Genomic DNA, 21,566 nt, shown 5'->3' with positions numbered 1-21,566 from the left:
AAATGCATCAATAGGTCATTTTTATAATCTTAATTTTTTTTATGAAAAAGGTGTAAATGAGACCAAACATTTGCTAGTGAATGGTACTAATTGTGCATTAGTTCAGATTTTAATATAACATAAATTATTGACTAATATTTCTGTACTAAATTAGGGGAGTAAATTGCTGTTCTCTTAAATGAATCATCTTGTTTTTCATATAACACTGAACACATGAAGAATCATACCAGAGGTACTAGGAAGGAGATTGTTCCACTGAATTTGACATATGGAGATACTGTCAGGGAAGTACATGTTTCTTGGCACCAGTAAAGAGAACAGCCTTCCTGGTTTCAGACCCTCACATTTTAACTTTTAGTTCACTGGGTAGTCTTAGACCCAATTGCACAAGTGACCTGTCAGCAGGGACTACCTGGAAGTGAAGGCATCCTTTGTACTCATTGTCTCTTTGAATACTTTGCTTCCACTGAAGAGAAGGCAATGTTAGCTTGTTCCTAAGAGCCTTTTCACAACTTGTGAACTCTAAATCAACCTTGAAAAACAAAATTTTTGAAAAATTAAAGAAATTACAGCCGAACTTCTCCAATTATCTGGAATTTTATTCCATCCATATACATGCATAGTAACAACATTTGTTGAGAAATTATTTCTATCAGAAGTAGAACATTATCTTTGTGATCACCAGTTGCAGTATTGCTACTCTTATATTTAAATATATCTTATATATGAATTAGATTCATAATTGCAGCATTGAGTTTAGGGTTTTGTTTTAGACTGTGCCTTTCAAAAGATAAAACTGATTGATATGACCTCATTTCTTACAATACTGCTTCCAGTAATTTTGTTCATTCTTTATAAAGTATTGCATTTAACAGCAAAGGTTTAAAAATTGAGACAGAGATGCATCAGCAAAAGAAAATACAAGTACTATACAAGAAAGAAAATGCCATCTTCATTTAACGTACGTTTCAGATTAAGAAAGTGGACAGAAACATACTGCTACATACAAATGCAAAGCCTAATGACTAAGGTACTGTATGTGCTAAAATATAAAGTGCAAACTGAGCCCAATTGTTCAAAAAAATTGAAATTTTAAGGCGAACTTTACAGCATAGTTGAAACTTCTTTGCAAGTTATATTTTAGCATATACATATATCTGCAACAGCATATAAGAAAAAAAATCAGGATACACAAGTGCTTTTGAAGCTATTTCTAAAATGCTTTTCTGTATTGTTTGCGACTATTTTCTTTAAAATCTACTATACAGTGCAAACCATATGTGCTACACAATAACTATACAATAACATTACAAATGACTTTAATATAAAGTTTTTAAATAAAAAATAACATAACTACAGCTATGAATACTGCTGGTAAAATAAATTAATATTTTTGAAAATGGCACCAATAATACACTTTACTAATGGACTGTAATGAAATTACACCTTTAAGTCTTCAACTCAGCAATAGTGAAATCTCCTGATTGTCCAGATGTAATTCAAACAGCTTTCTTTAAACTGCATGGAACAATATGCTAAACACATGTACCAAAGGTGACCGATTGTTTCATTTGACATGTTCTGCTGCATGTGAAGAGCAATAAAACTTCTTGTGAGTTATAAAGTTTGAGAGATTGTTGAACTGGATGTCACACAGTCGGCAATACTTTCCACTGGTTGGAGCCTGGGTAGAGCCATTCACACCTTTAGCTATACTAGACAACTGTTCCTCTGCTGTAGGAATTGCTGGAGAGACGTTTTCATTTGTAGCTAAGGGATTCTCAGAGATCCAAGAAGGAGACTTGTGCCCATCTTCATGAGGAGGATTCTGGGAAATGTTCTCTTGCTGTGCGTTAGCAGCAGGTCTTTCCTCCTGTTTTAGTCCCCCATTAACTATTACCATGCCTCGGTTTTTCGGCAGTAGTGGAAGAGATTCTTTCTTCTGCACAGCACATCCATTTGAAGGCGCCTGGCCTTTAGGAGATTCACTTTCTGTATTTGTGCTTTGATCTAAATCAGTATTATGAATGACGAGAGAACCAGAAATGTAATCACTTGGCTTTATTCCATAATATGGAGAAAGCTGATCTGCTCCTTTAGCTTTCTTTATTGCTCCAGGGTAAAGGCATTGTGGAAGAAACAAATGTTTGTTTTCTTCTTTTGTAGCAATAAGCTGGGCCGCTTCACTAAAGACTTTCAGTCCTTGAAGTGTTGCTAAGTGTGTGGAAAATAAGTTTCCATTAGGAGAGGACTGTTTTGAGTTTCCATTTTTTTCACATTTGATTATGCTTCTCTCATAACTGACATCCGGGCTGTTTCTTTCACTTTCTGGGTTTTGAAACACCTTACTGTCGAGTTGTCCCAGGTCACCACGCTGATGAGCAGTGACAGGACAAAAATTCTGCTTGTGAGCCAGGTAGTTCTCTACCTTGTTAAAACTGATCTTGCATACGGTGCACTCATGGTAGTCCAGCAGCCTTTTGGGAGAAGTGGACGTCCTCTCTGACGGGGGTAAGCATTTTTTACTGAGATCTATTGGCACATCCATCTCCAAGCAAGACACGGTGGAGTGGGCAGTATCACACTTTGAAACTGGAACACACTTGTTAATAGACAGCGATGTTTCCAGATGCTTCGAGACTATTCCTGGAAAGATATCACATCTTGGGTGGTAACATTCCCCAAGACCCTCTGTTGACTCTTGAGTAGATGTACAAGGATTGCCAAGATTAGCAACTTCTAGAAATCGCTGTTGAACTAGTGGTGGCCTCTGCTCTTGCTCTGGTAAGCACATCTCATACATCTTCCTTCGCTTCCGAGTACGCATCGTTCTCTGCATGGCAGGCACTTTGTTGGAAGCGGACCTCTTCAGCGGGGGATCGTGGCGAGTGGCACAGTAATACTGCTTGTGGACCATGTAGGTCTCATGTCTGCTGAAAGTAATGTTGCAAGCTTCACACGTGGTCTTGTTAGGGTCACTCTCCCCCTCTACTAAGGGAGCATTGGGATTCTTCACATCAGAAGGTTTTCCATTGATCTTCTCATCACCGTTGCTTGCAGTTGACGACTTCTTAGGCTGGGCAGTAAAGTCTTTTTCATGACTTTTATTGTTTGGCCCAATCAAATCTAAAACATTGGAAGAGTTTAAGCAAGATGTCTGCAGAAGTTGATTTTCTGGATCTGATGTGTGAGGAGCTGGATTCAGGATGTTTATAGAGCTCTGACCATTACCGGGACTTACAGCTTCGGGCATTTTATCTGGAACACTGGAAAAATCTGGTGACTTTGCCATCTGCTGCCATCGGCTGCTGCAGTAATGCTTTTTGTGTACCAAATAGTTGTCCAAATTATTGAATGTTATATTGCATTCAAAACATGTAGCCCCTTTAGGCATCAAAGGACTGTAAATTACAGGTGGATAATTGCTGCTTCCATGCCTCAGCCTCCGATGGACCAGTTCTGACATTTTGGCTAATATCTCTGAAGCCTGAGGAACCACAGTGATATCTTGGGGAAAAGCAAACTGGGAAAGAAAAGGTCCCATTGGGAAAGAAGGGCCAATATTAGGCTGAACTGGCGATGAAGCAAGTCTCGGACTGGATGGTTCAGATTTTATTTTGGTATATGAAAAACTCTGCTTATTTGTGGCAGGCTGGGCTTCTGGCCTCTGGTTTGGAAGGAAAAGTGGAGCCTTTTTTTCACATTTATCAAGCTCTGTATCAGAACTTGCATCTTTAGTGTGCATGGTCTTTTGGCTCTGGGGAACATCATTTCTGCTCAACAGGTCCGTTGCTGGCTGCAAACCTTCTTCATTTCCACTTGGAGAGTGTTCAATGTCACTTTCTTTCTGTATTTTGTTGCCAGAGACATGTAACTCTTGGTGCTGCAGTAGCTCCCTCTGAGTTTGGAAGCCAAAATGGCAGTGATTGCATCTAAAGGCAGCTTGAGTAAGATGCGAGAACAGGTGCTGATGAAAGTTAATCACTGAATCTGCAGTGTAAGTACAAACTGTGCATTTCAGACTAGCACCGGGTGGGAGAAATTCTTCCATTTTCACTCCTACAGAAAAGACAAGCAAAAAACAAAATAAAGTGACCATTTTGCCCCTCATGAAGAATACTGGGAAATCAGCTGCACAGAAGGTACAAATGCAGCAAGAATGACTAATTTCCTTCTAATGAGATGGTATTAGTCACCCTGAAAATACTTGAATCGGTTTTTCCTCGAACTGCTAGGTTATTCCCAGACATAAGGAATATGTTTTGCTCTGCTTTGGAGAGCCATAGTATTTGCATACATTCATCAGAGCTACAGGGAGAGAAAGAACAAGGGAAAGGATAAAAATATACTGGATTTATTCTAAATGAAGGGTCTCAGAAATTACAGTTACAACTAAAGGGACACATTATGTTCCCCATACACAATCACTGGAAGTTCTGAATGCACAGAATGCACACCAAGGTCAAGAGGTTCAAGGTTATGATGTAGCTTGAGGTAAAGCCCTGTGTGCCTGAAAGCCACAGACAAAGCAGAAGTAGCATTTTGGGTATTCCTGATGCTCAGCTCTTTGCTTGCATGGGTTGGCTGTAGTGTGGGAAGAGGTTACAGATCTCTCCTCATCAGAAAGGACTGATGACTGTGTTCCTTGTGAAGGGAAGAGGAGCAGTAAGACATGGCTTCACTGACATTTTATCTTTCACATATAATGTCCATTGTGACCTACTGCTATAATATGCACCTTTTCCTCAAGAAATCGCCACCACTTTATCAAGAATAGTACATTCAAAGACATCTTACAATCACTGATTGAACAAAAATCTCCATGTTTCATGGCATTTTGAAATTGAAAATGCTTTAAAAGAGATAAGACCAGATTTCTCTACTGCAGCAACCCAGATTCTAGTTACATTTTAGACAATAGAAACTGAAAAAAATATTGATAGGGATGATATTCAGAATTTAAAATGAGTATTTGTTCTGCCTACACATAGGCACATATACCACACCTCAGTCAGGTGAAGTAGGTGTGTAGTAGTTGGACAACACGAAACTGTAAGAATATTGTATCTCACTCTGTGGGTAGTCACATTGTTGTACCTGGAAGTCCTCACTTCTTCCCTAGCATCAGTGACCCCCCAAGATGTGAGAGACATCTGACATTTGACCTGCTTTTGACCTCAGAGGCCAGAAGGGAACCAAGGACATACATAGCACTTTAGTCAGCACTTTGTTTCCCATCAGGCACTCATTCCCCAGGAGGCCACATGAGGCTTTAGCTGCTCCACTGACATGAGATGGTGCTTTACACGCTTCCCCATCATGTGTACAGTGACAGCAGTCTCTATGGGACTTTGCATTCCAGTCAGGGTTCTGCATTCCAGTGATGTAGGTCTGCTAGGGCCTCCAATGGGAACAGCAATAGCAGTTGGAGCAAACACAGGACTTCTAGAGATTAAAAGAAATTTGGAAAGGGAATGTTTCATTCCTACTGCAGAAGGTGTTATAACTTGAGGTATAGCCCTCTGTATAGAAAAATAAAGACTGTCAGGATAGGAAAGAGAGCAAGAATGATTGACTAGACTGGTTTGTCACTAAAAAGAAAGGGAAAGGCCTGAGGCTTAGCCTCTCCTCTAGGAAATAACTAAAGAGTCTTACTGGAAATTCATCACAATCTCAGATCCATGTTTTTCAAGGAACATAGATCTCTAGATTACACGTAGACATGGTCACTCACAGTTCACGGCTCAAAACCCTCAACACCTAAGCCAGTGGTATGTCAATAAATGCAAATAGTTGAAGCAAATATTTTGCACAATGGCTAATATTTCAGTTTTCCCCTGCATGGGAAGAATTTCATCTGTAATCCTCCCAAAGTATCTGGTTATAATTACCAGGCTGTATGACACACTGCACTTGATCTTGCTTACACAGAAAACGGCAATAGCCTGATAGTATCTTGAAGCACAGAAAGATCTGACCTCTAAATCACACAGAATCACACAGAATCCCTAGGTTGGAAGAGACCTTCAAGTTCATGTAGTCCATCCCAGCCCACATACCTCAATTAAACCATGGCACCCACTCCAACATCCAGTCTGTTTTTTAACATATCCAGGGATGGTGACTCCACCACCTCCCCAGGCAGACAAAGCCAGAACTTTATCACTCTTTCCATAAGAAACTTTTTCCTAATATCCAACCTATATTTACCTTGGCACAGCTTGAGACCATGGTCCTCTGGTTCTGTCAGTTTCTGCCTGGACAAAGAGACCAACCCCCACCTGACCACAATCACCTTTCAGGAAGTTGTAGAGAGTGATAAGGTCACCCCTGAGTCTCCTCTTCTCCAGGCTAAACAGCCCCAGCTCCCTCAGTGGTTCCTCACAGGGTTTGTGTCCCCAGCCCCTCACCAGCCTCGTTGCCTCCTCTGGACACGCTCAAGCATCTCAACGTCCTTCCCAAACTGAGGGCCCAGAACTGGACACAGCACTCAAGGTGTGACCTCACCAGTGCTGAGTACAGGGCAAGGATGAAAGGATGACCTCCCTGCTGCTGCTGGCCACACAATTCCTGATACAGGCCAGGATGCCCTTGGCCTTCTTGGCCACCAGGGCACACTGCTGGCTCACGTTCAGTCAGCTGTCAGCCAGCACCCGCAGGTCCTTTTCTGCCTGGGCACTGTCCAGGCACACCATCCTTAGCCTGTAACACTGCAGGGGGTTATTGTGGCCACAATGAAGGAATTGGACTTATTAAACTTCATCCTATTGGACTCTGCCCATCCATCCAACCATTCTAGGTCTCTCTGCAGAGCCCTCCTACCTTCCAACAGATCAACACACGCTCCCAGCTTAGTGTCATCGGCAAATTTACTAATGGAAGACCCAATACCCTCATTCCTGTCATCAAAAGAAAATATCAAACAGAACTGGCCCCAGCACAGACCCCTGAGGAACACCACTGGTCACTGGCCCCAGCTGGATGCAGCACCATTCACCACCACCCTCTGGGCCGGCCATCCAGCCAGTTCCAAACCCAGCAAAGAGTGCTCCTGTCCAAGCCGTGGGCTACAGCTTTCCCCGGAGTGTGCTGTGGGAGACAGTGTCAAAGGCCTTGCTGAAGTGCAAATAGACACATCCACAGCCTTTCCTGCATCCACCAGGTGGGTCACTCAGTCATAAAAGGAGACCAGGTTAGTCAAATATGACCTTCCCCTCCTAAAGCCATGCTGGCTGGGTCTGATACCCCATCTGCCCATCCTGTAAGTGCTGTGTGATAGTACTCAGTACGAACTGCTCCACTGCCTTACCAGGTACTGAGGTCAGGCTAACTGGCCTGTAATTACCAGGATCCTCCTTCCCACACTTTTTGTGAATGGGTGTCACATCGGCCAGCTTCCAGTCATCTGGAACCTCACCAGTGAGCCAGGACTGTTGGTAAATGATGGACAGTGGCTTCACAAGCTGATCTGCCAGCTCCGTCATCACCCGGGGATGGATCCCATCTGGGCCCGTAGATTTATAAACGTGCAAGCAGCTCAGCATCTCTCTGACTGCCTCCTCTTGAATTACAGGGGGCCATTGATGATGAATTACTAAGGGTTTTCTGTGTTGTCTACATAAAGATGTTTTCATTCAGCACTCTTCTAGTCCTTTTCTGGGCGGTACAAAACTCCTTCAAGGCAGTATGTTACCTTTTAGAATTGCAGTAGGTACCCAGGTATCAGAGGAGCATTTTCCGCTTCACCGAATCCACAGAGTAGACTATGCATGCCCCAGGAGTTTTACATTGCAGCCAAATAAGGCTTTCTTCTGTGATTAAAGCAACTATTAATGTCCTTTAGACTCCATTCATTTAACAGGAGGATCAGGAACACTGTAGAGCCCTTGCTTCTTTCCAGAAGCAGCTCTGTACACCAGACATCAAACACAACACACTGACCCTGCAGTCTTTCATATTTGTGGGTGTTCTCTGTCACTGAAAACTCCAGTGCAAAATGTCCTGCAAACTCTTAACTTGTGTTTCCATCCCTAATTCAATTCAAAATTGGTCATCTACACCATGTGATGTGGGACATGGTTTAGTGGACTTGATGATCTCAAAGATCTTTTCCAACCTAGACAAACCTATGGTTCTTTGTTTTTGTGATTCTAAAACACTATCCCCATTTTATAAGAAGGGAAAAGGAGGAAGAAAGGAGAAGGCTAAGGAGGAAGACATTACTTCAGAAGGACATGTTCTCTGGTCGTGTGTATGTTTGGTAGCTGGAATCCCGCAGTAATTGATTGTGCCTGGACTCCTGATCATACCTTCACCAGTAAAGAAATGCTGCCTGTATGTGTGTATACACACATTAAGAGAGAGACAACAATAAATGAGGATTAGTAGATGAGACAAATGACACTGGTTACTTGGGGGAGGTACTTGGTGTGGAACACAGATCAGAAACTGTTGGCATTTTGGTATTATCGACATGCAATGCTTGCATATATTTGCAGAGACTTTGATCTCCTGAATGTCTACAGTGAATAATTCTTCAAAAAGCTAAATCTAGAAGATGATACACAAAAATACATGATACTTACCACTGTGAGAATTTAGGTGCATTTCCAGAGCTCTTGCGTTTGAAAAGCTTTTGGTGCACTGTGGGAAGGGGCAGACACTGGATATCTGCTGAGCACTGTCCTCACTCTCCTCTGACAGCTGTGGCCCCTCTCTCTGCCTCCCACTGCAGTAATACATGAGATGGGCCTGCAGGTTCCGCTCACTTCGGTACCAAATGCCACAGGATTTGCAAGGGAATATGTCCTCTACAAGCAAGTATAAGCAGGTGCAGGTTAGTCACAGTTCACTTGGTCCCAACCAATTAACACAGCTTGATTAATTCCCCTCCTTTCCCCATTAAAAAAAATACTTATTTAAGAAAACATTGAAAGCAGAGAAATGGGTTTATTAAAATGTCACTTGCAGATGAGAAACTAACATAGGAGACAGTTGTTTCTTTCAAAAGGATATATTTTTTTTTAAAGTTGCATAAAGAAAACTGCTAGACGCTTCTGGCTTAATTAAATTAAATGTTTGTTGGGAACATGCAATACTAATTAAGGAACTATGCTGTATTTCCAATACATCACTACTCATTAGGTGACATCTTTCAATTCTGTTTCTGTGTGCACAAGACTTCCAGCTCTGAGCCTTGGAATTTTTGAGTGCTAACTGCAGTTCATTCTGAAGAATGTGTATTTTCAGTATGCTTATGCATTTATTACTGTAAAATCCTTTTGTTCTGATATCCAGGAGGCAAGACTAGACTACTTTTCCTTAAGATCCTATCATATTGAATGTGATATTATTCTAAGCAGCCTATTTCCTTGGTTCCTATTCTTATTAATTATAGAAATTGAAATTTCTTATGTGTTTTTTCTCCTTTTGTTTTCAGTAAATTGTTGGTTTTCCACTTTTCATTATGCATAGAGGATATTTAGTAAAAATAAGGCAATTTTTCATTGTCTCCTATCCCAAAGTGTCAGCACCCCTCTAAGGAAAGACCATCCAGAGGTTCCACAGAGTGTTTCCAACAGCAGAAGTTGGGATTTTGACCACGCATTAGAGGCTACACACTTTACTGATGTGAAGAGTAGTAATGGATATGGTACTTTTACACAAAGTGGACAGATATTTTGGTGTTAATACCCTGTCAAAGGACACAGACTCTGTTTTGTATACATCTCAGAAAAAGATCTGTTTAATCTTTCTGAAAGGTGAACCTTCCATCCAATCAGTAAGAACAAGAAGAAATCTCTGCTCTTTTGGGGCATATCTACACTAGTAAATTAAACTGTGACAGGATCCACACTTCAACACTGCAACTTGTCTATATTGCTAAATCATGACAACAGTCCCTTCTATACCTTTGGTTTAAGTCAATGAACATTGTTCCCATTCATGCATAGATTTCAGGAATTATCATAGGCATAGACCACTCTCTGCATCTGGTGTGGACATCTCTTGACTGTTTTTGAGACTAAGAGAGGATAAAATTATGAGTAACTCCAGACTGTGACAGCTGACCTCAGGATCAGGCAATTGCAGTCAACATCAAAACACATCTTGATCAACATGAAAACTCCCCTTGACTTCAGAATGTGAAGGCCTGCTAGAGACTGTAATTAACTTAGTTTTGAAGAATGGCTGGCTGCTCTGCAAACATGGCATGTGTAATTGATGATGTAATTCATTACCATTCATGACAATTTATGTTTAATTTCAAATATTGATGTGTATAGGACAACTGCTCTGTTTCAATTCCTTTGGATGAACAAAGTTGAAGACTCCAACCCATTGACATGGATGAGTCTTTTATTTGCTAAATATTTACAAATGCAGCCAAAATTTACATTGCTTAGTTTGCTTCTCTGATTACAATGCTAATGCTTGTCTATTTTTCTGCTCATGAATTTGCAAAAAATATTTATACCACTACCAATTTCTATTTTTCCCTTTGCCACTGAATAATTGTGCATGGATTTCAGACACAAACACTTAATGGAGCAGTTAGTATTCCAACATACACCACTATTAAAACATTAGTAATACAGCTTGCATCATTTGAAATGTCCACCTCGCTTTAAGGTTGACATTCAACTTTTGGTTTTGGCCTCAGATGGTTTAAAAAAGTTGAACTGTTGGTTTTTCCACAGAAAAGAAAGTCCAAAAGTACTAATAGGAAATTCTGATATGGGCAACTTGTCCTATTTGAATTCATTTGACTGCATTCCATCACAGAATTGAACTTTCTGATTATCTTAATGAATTTGACTTCCAGCCATCTCTATTTCCTATGGGTTAGATGGCCTGGACAGTCTGTAGCTGCAGTTCTGCAAGGTGAATATGTGACTCCCATTACATGCCAAGCAGAGGAAATGCATTTGAGGAGTTTTGCATGGTGAGAGGATGGAATTTCAGGGAGAACAATATATGGGGATGGGATCTGAAACTATTACTCCTCTAAAGCAATGTGAAACAGATAAAGGCTACTTGAAACTGATGTTTTAATTACTTAAAACTAAAATATTGAAATTTATTTCAATGGATGATCTCATATAATGAAACATTCATCCTCAAGCTGAATGAGTCAAAGGTGATATTCTAATTTTGTTTTAAGCAAATGTTAGGAAACATTAAAAAATCCCCCAAACAAGTTACAAAACCAATATTTTTTTTTTTCAGATCTAGAAAAGGAATGCTTAAGAGATGGCAACTACAAATCTAGAGGTTCATTCAGCTTGTTGCTCTAGTTCAAGACTTAAATGAAGAAACTGAATTTTACCAACTCTACAATGAAACATGAAAATAGCCCCTTATGATCAGAGGCAGAGTCGTGACTGATGTGGAAAGTTCTGATCAGTAAGACTTGCTATTTTAGCATTTTCTGTGAGTCAAGAACACAGAAGTTACTCTGAGGTGTTGCTAAACTTGTATAGCCAGAGCTGATGCACCATAAACCTAAAGACCCCTCTTAGCAATGTTCAGTGTGGCTTTCCAGGGCTCTGCAAAAGCCAGTGCTAACAGAAAAGATGCTTCCAGAAATGTGATGTTGTAGAAATCTGACTACTCTGCCAAAACCCAGAGCTGGCCTCATAGATTTACACAAGAATATTATCTCAGCTGAAACAAGCTGTGCCCTTTAGGTAAGGTAACCCACTGTAGCAGCTCCCTTTCTGCTTTTCAGCTTTCCTTCCTTTTCCTGCTGGCTATAAACAGGCCTCCCCTAACAGTGGTAACTTGAGTTAGTGGCATGTTAGGTGCTTCTGACACCTTATTTTGGAAAGGTCCTGTGCAATCCTAATTGCTGGTTCTGTGAGCAGGTATGTCAGCTCACAGCTGCCCCTCTGGTGGGGTAGAAATGAATGTGCTTAGCTAAAGAGCATGAGGCTGCTCCAACTCACTCTTGGAAGAGAAGGCTTGGATGATAAGGACATTTGAAGGTTTATCTTTACAAATGGGCTAACATTAAATATGTAGTTAACAAAATTGTTTAACAGAAAATAAGCAATTAAAAAGGAAAAATAAACTGAAAGAAAAACATGGAATGAAAAGTGTTACCAGGGACATTTTAACTAGTCCTATCTGAAGAGCTTGAAGATGTTGTGACTGTTCAAGGCTCAGTATTATTAGGTGTGAGTCTGAGTGGCAGATCATGTGCTCGCACGTGCACATGAAAGACTGTGTTCAGTAGTTCATTAGAACTAACTAGAACACTTAGAAACCATGGGAAGCACAAGGAACTGCTACAGCATGGGGTCTAAATGGACAGGCTTGCAAAGTGCTGAGAACTAAGAATGTGCAATCTAAATCTAAGTGATGACTGGTGAGGATCATGGTAATGGTCAATATATTTGAAAAGTACTTAGAAAGGAGGATGAGGAACTAGGGCTGTATAAAGGTAAACAGCAGGTAAACTTTTGCATAAGCAAAAGTTAAACTTTAATTTGAGCTGAATTGTCCCAGCACAGGAACACTCATGTCTCTCCTCTCTAAGGAGATCACTTGAATGCATGCTGCATTTTATCCATGACAGAGCCCACTGATGACCAGAAGATGTAAAAACATTCCTGGTTAACCACATTGAGTGGAGATGCTACAATAAATCAGGGCTGCTCTAAGGCATGATTTCTGCTGCATTTTGAAATAGTCACTGAAAGGATGTGTTTCTTTTATTTTTCTGACGATCATGAATTATTACCAGAAACTGCAGTGGTAAGCAACAAGCTTACTTGAACAGCAGAGGCTGGACTTTGAGAGCTACCCGACTTATCTCATCTACTTTTTTAACAGTTTCTAATCCTTTGCCTTTGGGAACAGATCACAGAACCTCCACACGAGGGCAGGTACTCTGGGTGAGGCTCTTGCCAGACTCCTCTCCCTGCTCTTTTTATCTGAGATGAGGAGGGAACAAAAGCAGGCTTTGAGCTGTGGAGTGGTTTCTGCGGTCATGAATTCACCATTGCCACATCAGCTTTTCACATGTGCCTTAGAGTGCTGTTGTTTTAAAAATCCGCCAGAGAATAGAGTTCCTCACTTACTGTTCACAATAGCTGTAGGCAAAATAGATGCCATGGCAGCTTGCTGCGGGAGCAGCTGTATGGAGTCCAGCAGGCGGGCGGGGTACATGCCTTCTGTGAGAGTCATCTGACTGGCAGCTTGCAGCCTTGAGTCAAAATCCACAACAAAGGCAACCAGCTCTTCGCCCTCTGAGATGGCCTTGGTCGTGGTACACCAAAGCTGCCCTCCTGCAGGAAACAAAAAGCAGAAAGATTTAATTGACAATATCAAATTCCAGAACTTACAACGTGAACGCTATCTTCACAGTTCTCATTTTTTTAAAATTTCGATGGTTTATTTAAGGTAAAGAGGCATACAGTTTTTATTTTTCCTGTCTTCCTTCTACCAACACAGGAATTTTCATGTGTAAGAAAAACAATTTGGGGACAGTTTTCCTAACTATTTGTGGCATGAATAATTATTTTAATTTTTCACTTTGTCTCCTAAAAAGCCAGCATTATGAAAATCAAGATATAGGTGAAAATAACTTATGCAGCACTTCTCTCATTATCATTTTCACCAAAGTTCCTGTAAATTTTTTCTCAACTCCAAGCTTGTTTTATTTTGAATAGCAAATCACAGCTCAGTAAAACCAAACAGCTGCAAGAAAGAAATCAGATTTCCTCTTAAGGGCGTTCTTCCCCTCCCTTATGTTTGTCACCCTCTTTCTGTAAAAAATCTTCCCTTATGTAATATTCTTCGTAACATGACTGCTTTATCTCTGCTTACACTGACTGAACTTCCTGAAAAGAAGATATGCCAAAGATCTGTTTCATAAAGGCTTATTCAAATAAAGGTTTGTTTAAAAGGGGGTGGGGGGAAGGAGGGGAAGTGGAAGAACTTTCATCAAACAGTAAGATACACTATAGCTCTGTGCTGCAAATGTCACGTGTAGTGCATTAAAAAGAAAATTAACTATGCGAGTACATCTACTAATGTATTTGAATGAGATAGTGAATGCTCATTTATTTAACATGTTTAGACAGGCAAAGCACTTATATTGTGTTATCTACACTCTCAGGCCTAGATACATATCCAATACAGTTATGCCTGAAATAATGTTGCATACTTTATATGTTATAAAGCTTTTTTTTTTTTCTCAGGTTTTGTATATATAGAGAAAGCTATATGTTGCATTCATTAGGCAAGCAAAAACTGTACTCGTTTTGATAAGTAATATTGCTGTGTTTATCTTTCGGCATAACTGCCTTTTCAACTGCACTTCATTTTTTCCCTTCAACGAGATTATAGTTTTAAAACAACTTGTTGCAAAAATCTGGTAGAGGAGATAACAACAGTGTATGATATGCCACAGCTAAATGGAAGAATTAGGACATTGTTTTAGAGAAATCTTGGACAATTAATTAAACCAGTCTATTAGCTTTCAAAGATGAGCAAACAAAAAAGCATCAGTGACAGTGTATTTCAGTGGCAAAACACACTAAGCTTCCAGACCTCAAAGTGGTGTAGAAGTTTCAAAGCAGAAAAGTGTCTTTGTATTCACCCTTTGGTAATACAGCAGTTGAAGGTGCTACGAAGTTTACAAACAATTTACTGTGAGGGGGCCAAAGCACACCAAAATTTACTGGTTTCCAAGATAACAACATTAAATGGTGCAAATCTGAGTAATTTCCTCCAGAGAATAAGAAGACGAAAAATGAAGATAGCGCCAAACATTTCTACAAATGCAGAATTCTAACGCCTGAGCAGGAATCAAAAAAAATTTGAAGAGCTCAATCTGACATATTGCCTGATATAGCTAGTAAATTTACAGAAGCATTCAGAGGTAAACTGGGAGAAAACCTCTTCCAGAGAGAAACAGGCTAAATTCCTAAAGTGTGCTAAACTACTCTTGTAGATGAAAATACATGGAACACACACTGCAATTTGAGAACCTGAAATTGGGTACTTCTGTGGCAAACATCACACAGCTAATTTCCATTATTAACATGCACTTCTATCTTATTTATACACAGAAGGTGTAATAATCAGCCAACATGTTTTAGTATATTTTAGTACAGAATAAGAGCTCTTTTTAGACTTTATTATTCACTGGATCTCTTAATAAAAATGAGTCACTGCAGAATAACCAACAGAGACTTTTTCTATCCCAGCAAACATCTTGACATGCTGTGTGTACCCTTGGGGGGAAAAACAAGTGATTACTGGGTCTCCAGCTGCACTCGGTCTGGATCAGCTAAAAGGCTGAGTCAGGTTCCTGGTGTTGCAGCTCCTCAGGGCGTTGACTCATGTCCAGCAGCAGATTAAACCAGGACAGCTGAAGGGAGCAGTGACCCCGGCTGCCTGCTCCACCCAGTTCCTGCAAACTGTCACACCTACGGCAGGCATAGCCTGGTGGGATGTGTGACAGCTTTGGAAGCATAACAGTTTCTAGTTTGGCTTAATAAAGAAAATCAGAATTAGGGAAGTTAAATCCATTCCTGCATATGAATACAAACCTTCAGCTCAGCAGGATTCAGATCCAAGAAGGACATTGTTATTTGGTTTTCTCTCATCCTAGTCTATAGAAAATGAGGCATTTAAGTAATCATGACGTTCACATCCACGTTTTCATCAGAATATGATATTGTGTTAAGTTAAATCCACAGATGAACTCCCAAAAGATGCCTTCTCCCAGCTACTGGAAGTGCAGCTCAGCACCTTTGCAGCAACAGTCACTCATTGGGACAGGACACAGTGCAGTCCCCACTTGTCCCCTTCCACGCTTGCCTGCACAGAGTAAGGCAAGAGCTCCTGTTTTGAAAGATGCCAAAGATTTTATTCCCTTTAATGCAGTGAATGCAAACATGCTGACCTTCATGCACAGCAGGAAGATTGTGGAAGTCTTCTTGAGCCTTCTACTGCACAGTCAAGCAAAGAGCACAAGTCAGTCAAGAGTGACAGAAAAAGTACTGTCAAGCGCAGAGAACCCGACAGAGGCTTCCACATTTAATAGGAAGTTCCAGTCGTGACTATCATAAGAATTACTGCGCTGTCTAGACACCTCTGGCAGGGATAAGGGCTTCCTTACAGGGAGCAGCTAAAAATCAGGAAAAAAATTCTTCACACAAACATTTCTACAGGCTAAGACACAACTGACATACAGACAGCAGTCTCTCAGGAGCTCAACAGTTTTTCATTAAGCACAGAGCAGAGTTAACAACAGGCTTTCAGAGGGATAATACAGAAGCCATAGCCAAGTACCAGTGGCAATTAGAAGGAGATAGGGAGATGTTTGCATGAAATATTTGCAAAGGCATGAAGATTTCATAAAGAAATGTGAAGGACTATCATTTATATGAGATGAAGTTCTGATTGAGCTGGCTAGAATTTTTTTTAAACAACTGTTCCTCTTCTCAGAAATAACTTAAAAGAATGAAATTGTTCTACAAAGCTACATCAGGCAAGGTTTCTCAGTCCTAAGATGACACAGGCATCAGAGGAAGAGAAAGGATGAGCAGATGTTTTAACAGTGTTTAAGAGTGACTGACAGTGCCTCTGAAATTGTCATGGTTATATAATTTGGTCTGAAAGCAATGATAGATTTTGGGCTTTTTCTTGTCCATAATGAATACACTGGCCACCTATTCTGCAATAGCAGAGAGAAGATTCTTAGACACAAGAAATATGACATTGATTATGTGGATGACAACGATTATATTTATTGCTCACACAAAGTCTAAATATCATCAATGCAGTATATAATACAAGCAAGTCTAAAGGATTATAATATAAACAGGTTCAGCTAGAAACATACAGGTTTACAGTCTCTGGCCTTACCGAATGCAAAAGCAAAAAAGCACCCCTTTTGCTACTGCAGGATTTTATCTCCGTATGCGGCCGGCTTTTACTCACCCATTCTGGACGGAGTGCTCCCTATCTTCGGGCTGGACGTACCCTACAGGAGTTCCTGACAGGGGCGGGGGAAGGAGGCCAGGAACCCACACGGGAACTGCCTGCAGCCTTGGGAGAGCAGTTTGCCCAGGTGGCCCAGTCTCCAGCAGCACTTTATACCCTTTTCAGGCCGATGTGTACTGAAGTCAATCGCACCCATCGCAGCTCCCCCATCTCTGGAACGCATTCATTATGCGAGCAGTCCCGACAGTTCCTCCTGCAATTCCCACCCGGCGTTCTTATCTTAGGGCGATTCCCACCTGGTGTTGTTATCTTTGGACAAATCATATTGCCCGTCGGAGACAATAGCAAGGAAAAGTGTGTGTGTCTCCTGCAGAGGATGCACGGGAAGTTTCTCGCATCCTCTGACACTATTTCGTCACCATAATGACCACGTACACTGAAAGGGGTCTCACGGGTTTTACCTGGTAAAGTAGTAATAAAAGTTTTACTCTTGTGCCAGAGCAGAAAGGAAGGTTTTAGATCAGCAACGGGCTTTGTAACATGGGGAGGCTGTTTTCTTGAAAAGGGTAATTATGGTTCTGTGAAATCGAAGATAAGCGTCTTGAGTTTGTAATGTATTGTTAAACATCTATGGTTAAATCAAACAAATGTATGTGATAAATAACACACACATGTCAAGCAGAAGAAAATAATAAAAATGTCTGTAAACACTGTGTACTTATTTGAACTCTTCTTGTTGTTCAGAATTCAAGGAATTAAAAGTGCTCATTTGTTTAATCATCAGAAGACAGGAAAGCTAAAGAATATCAAGTTGTGCAAACTAGAGCAAAAAATTACACCCAGTTGCACTGGCATGAGTTCTTTACCAAAAGACATCAGGCACTGAAGCAATTATCTGATACCTTCAGAACATCCACCAAATGGGAAGGTTATTTCAGGGTTCTCTTCTTTGTCTGCATCTTTCACGGCAAATATTTCTGCTGCTTTAAAAAAACACCAGCACCCTTAATTACAAACAAAAAAACTCAACTCAAACCAAAAACTTTCTATGAAAACGAAAGAGTAAGGTCCTGATGTCCCTGAAAAACTGTGGACTTACTGTTCTTTGTAATGTTTATGATCAAGATTCTTGTACAAACAGATCTGGTTCCTAACAGGAAGCTTATAAATCATACTCATAATTGCTGTCAAAACTGCAGTGGAGTGTACTGCAAGTTTCGATAATAAAGAATAGAGTCACAGTTCAAACTTGATTACATTTTGGAAATTCATGGTGCTCTTACAAGAATCAGTGGTCTTAAATATCTTCTTCTCCTGCCAAATTTTTCACTTGCACTTTTTATTATTTATGAAATCAGTGTCTGCACAATGTCATGCAGACCTCTGCTGATAAACTCTAATTAAGATTAAGACAAGCCTTTTGGAAAGGATCCCATCATTAGCAAACATGATAAACACAAAAATACTCCCTACTTGTCAACCAGGAGCAATTCAGTAACCTAACAGTATTATCTGTTGCTAGGCTACAGGGCTGACAAAGCTTCAATTATATTGTATGGCCATACCTATAGAAAACTGTATAGGAAAATGTATCTAATATAAAAGCATTTAACTTCATCCATGCTATCTGTAATTCACGGCTTCCCTCAATGACAAAAAATCAGGTTAATAATTACATAGCATGCTGGAAAAATCTTAGCGATGTGTCATGTTTGCACAGTTTTTTCTAATTTATCTCTATGATTGATAGACATTTGCTTTGCAAAAATAATAAAATGCAAGCAATGGGATGCTGTAAACCAGAAGCATAACTACATCTGGACTCATCAAGATATGGAATCACACTTAGTATAAAAAATATATAGTAAATTGAACAAATTAAATCATACTTAGATGCAGTAATACACTATCTTCTGTATACAGAATAAGGAATAAAATGGTGATAGATATGCATGCTAATTCAAAACTTTATTTTATGTAGGACAGACGCCTAAAATAGAAAAAATATTTTTTCAACAGCCCTTCCTTTTTTATTCTACATTTGAAATATTTTTTAAACAAAGGGACCTCTACTATCCTATTTGAAACCAGGAATTTGCCCTGAAATTTTAACTAAATGGCCCTTCACTCATTTTGATCTTCAGAACCCTAGAACCCTATACCACTTCCAGGGAAAACACAGAATCCTGTACAGTGAGCCTTAATGGTGATGGTGGGCTGCTTTTTTGGGTTTTTTTCTCCCCACTTATGTTTTGCAGGCCTTAAGGAATGATAATTTGGAATCCGTGGATCACAGTCTGAAAAGAGACTATATATAAGGTCAGACTCACCTAATTCCACCAGGAAAAAGAGCTTCAAAATGGATGAAACCATTAAGCCTCTTGATTCATATTGTTACTTTTAGGAAAAGTACCTTAAGAGAGCAAGGAGCTCAAACCAGCATTTCCACTGCGTACATGGAATTTCACAGATTGAGAAGCATAATGACATATAAACATATATTCAAAAGCAAATTCCAGTTTCCCTGTCTTTACTATCAGTTGATTTTCCTTGCTTAACTATCTGAGTCTTGTTTTTTTTGACCCAGAAATGCCACACACCTTTCACAGAAGTTTAGGAAATCAATGGCAATGTCTATTAAAAGCAGCTTTCAATGCCAGTTAATTCCGAAGTATTACTTTTGTGTAGTAAAATTTGAGCTTACTGGAGTTGATTGCGTTGCTGCAACAACATAATAGCCCATTTCCTGTACACACATCTTTTTGCAAGAAGGGTCAAAAGACTATCAGAATTTATTTAAACAACAGACTGTTGCTCTTAGCAACTTCCAGGCACCATCAACTGAATTAAACCTTCCTCTCCCAATAAAACATTCCAACTTGCAAAAAATTGTGCTTTTTAGTAATGGTAATGCGGGTTGGAGTTAATTTATTTTCTTTCCTCCTTTGTTCCACAGGTTAAGCATTTATGGAAAATTTGCACATCACAATAGGATGGGATCTTCATATTTGGGTTCTTTCTGCTTCTCACCCATGGGGTTGTGACGACTCAGCATATTGAATGCCATTTCAGTACAGCACAAGTTACTGGGCAGATCTCTGGTTTTTGACATGAACAAAGTACATATATCTATATGTGGACACATTGTTTAATAAAAAAATTATAATTCATTCAAATCCAATACTGTTGAAATTTTTGACAGTAGAGTGGTACAAGGAACAGAACTTATAAATTATGTGTGCCCCTTCTTTGAAAAATGCTTTGGAGGTTTCTTTGTGCATTGGCAAATACAGTAGGAATATGAGTTATTGTGTGAATCCTCCTGCACAGCACCTGATAAAAGAATAAAGAGCTGTGACATATTCTTAAAACAATAGAGGAATTAAAGAGAAACAATGGGCCAGCTGCTTCATTAATACAATCAAAAGACAGCCCAGCACAGAGGAGTCCAGATAATTAAGCACTACTCTTTTAGACCTTTTTTCTGTAATAAAATTGCTAAAAATTTATTAACTACTTCATAGTTGTTAGATAGATCTATGTACTTGTTTATTTGGGTTGATTAATGCCTTTTCAGTATTCTACAACATGCCAACTCATGGTTCATACAAGTTTTTGAATAAAATAATGTAGGAATATGTGATATGGATCTGTGGTATATACAGCAATAAATCAAAGGCATTTTGTGAACAGTCTTTCCAGTTGCTAAATAATTCTTAGCGTTTTTCACATGCGTACACAAAATATGTACTCTGCACAGCATTTTTGCTATTAATGCACTTTAATGCTGGGGTTCCAACTGTTTGTCCGTGAAGTGTCTCAAAAATCACCCCTGCAAATTCTCAAACTCTCACCAAAACCAGCTTTAGTGCTACATTATTGAGATGATTTCCTAGCTTCTTCTATAATTTTTCCTTGTTTACTGATCAAAGGAGATTGCCAAAAGATATTTGACCTTTATTTTTAACTACCCACTGCAATAAATGGAAAATCTATTAACCTGTATAAAATTAGACCAATATAGGGGACAAACCAGTTCTGTTGCCACTTTCACTATTACCTTTGTATTCAGCATAGAATATGGAGCCTTCTCAATTTTTAGCTCACTGAACAAAAGGCAAAATGAAGAAACTGTGGTGATATTTTCCAGAAGCAGTACAACAGAAAAATACTCAGCTTAATGGCTCTAGCCAAATTAAACCCCTGTATTTAGAGATATAAGCTCTCTGACCAGAAACAGGGAAGAAAATACTCCTTAGGAATATAGCTCTTGTTCCTTCATGTGAGTCAACCTGAGCTTCAGGTCTGACTTCAGCTTAGTCATATGCTGACAGCTGACAGTGTATTCATCTGAATAGATGATATTATGGTTAAAACTGTCAGGCATTATATAGCTGATAAAGAGGAAAAGAAAAATATGAAAGGAACTCGCCAGTCCTCAGGGAGAGAACTACTAAACCTGGCATCTCAGTGTGAGTGTCAGGGGTCGGGCTTTCCCTTGCAGCAGTACAACTATTACTAACATCACCATCTCATGGCAGCAGCTCTCAAATTCACACTGCAAAAACCTTCCTCAGCTGAACCCCAAATAAATCACAGTGTTT

The 21,566-nt window shown here is 39.7% G+C and overlaps 1 protein-coding gene across 2 annotated transcripts in view; it reads right to left on the bottom strand.

Moving 5' to 3' along the window:
• Window positions 1–578: 578 nt before the first annotated feature.
• ZFPM2 (zinc finger protein, FOG family member 2) overlaps window positions 579–21,566 on the bottom strand; it is a 307,582-nt gene continuing 286,594 nt past the window's right edge. For both annotated transcript variants that reach the window (XM_059865184.1, XM_059865192.1), the window contains 3 exons: window positions 13,086–13,292; window positions 8,586–8,810; window positions 579–4,059 (listed from right to left, as the gene is read on the bottom strand). In XM_059865184.1, coding sequence (XP_059721167.1) covers window positions 1,568–4,059; window positions 8,586–8,810; window positions 13,086–13,292 — 2,924 coding nt within the window. In that variant the 3' untranslated portion in view covers window positions 579–1,567. The remainder of the gene's footprint in view (window positions 4,060–8,585; window positions 8,811–13,085; window positions 13,293–21,566) is intronic.

Source organism: Haemorhous mexicanus, chromosome 1, assembly GCF_027477595.1.
Source record: "Haemorhous mexicanus isolate bHaeMex1 chromosome 1, bHaeMex1.pri, whole genome shotgun sequence".
Taxonomy (NCBI): domain Eukaryota; kingdom Metazoa; phylum Chordata; class Aves; order Passeriformes; family Fringillidae; genus Haemorhous; species Haemorhous mexicanus.
The sequence above is the reverse complement of the archived record's forward strand: the minus strand, read 5'-3'. Positions and strand labels throughout refer to the sequence as shown.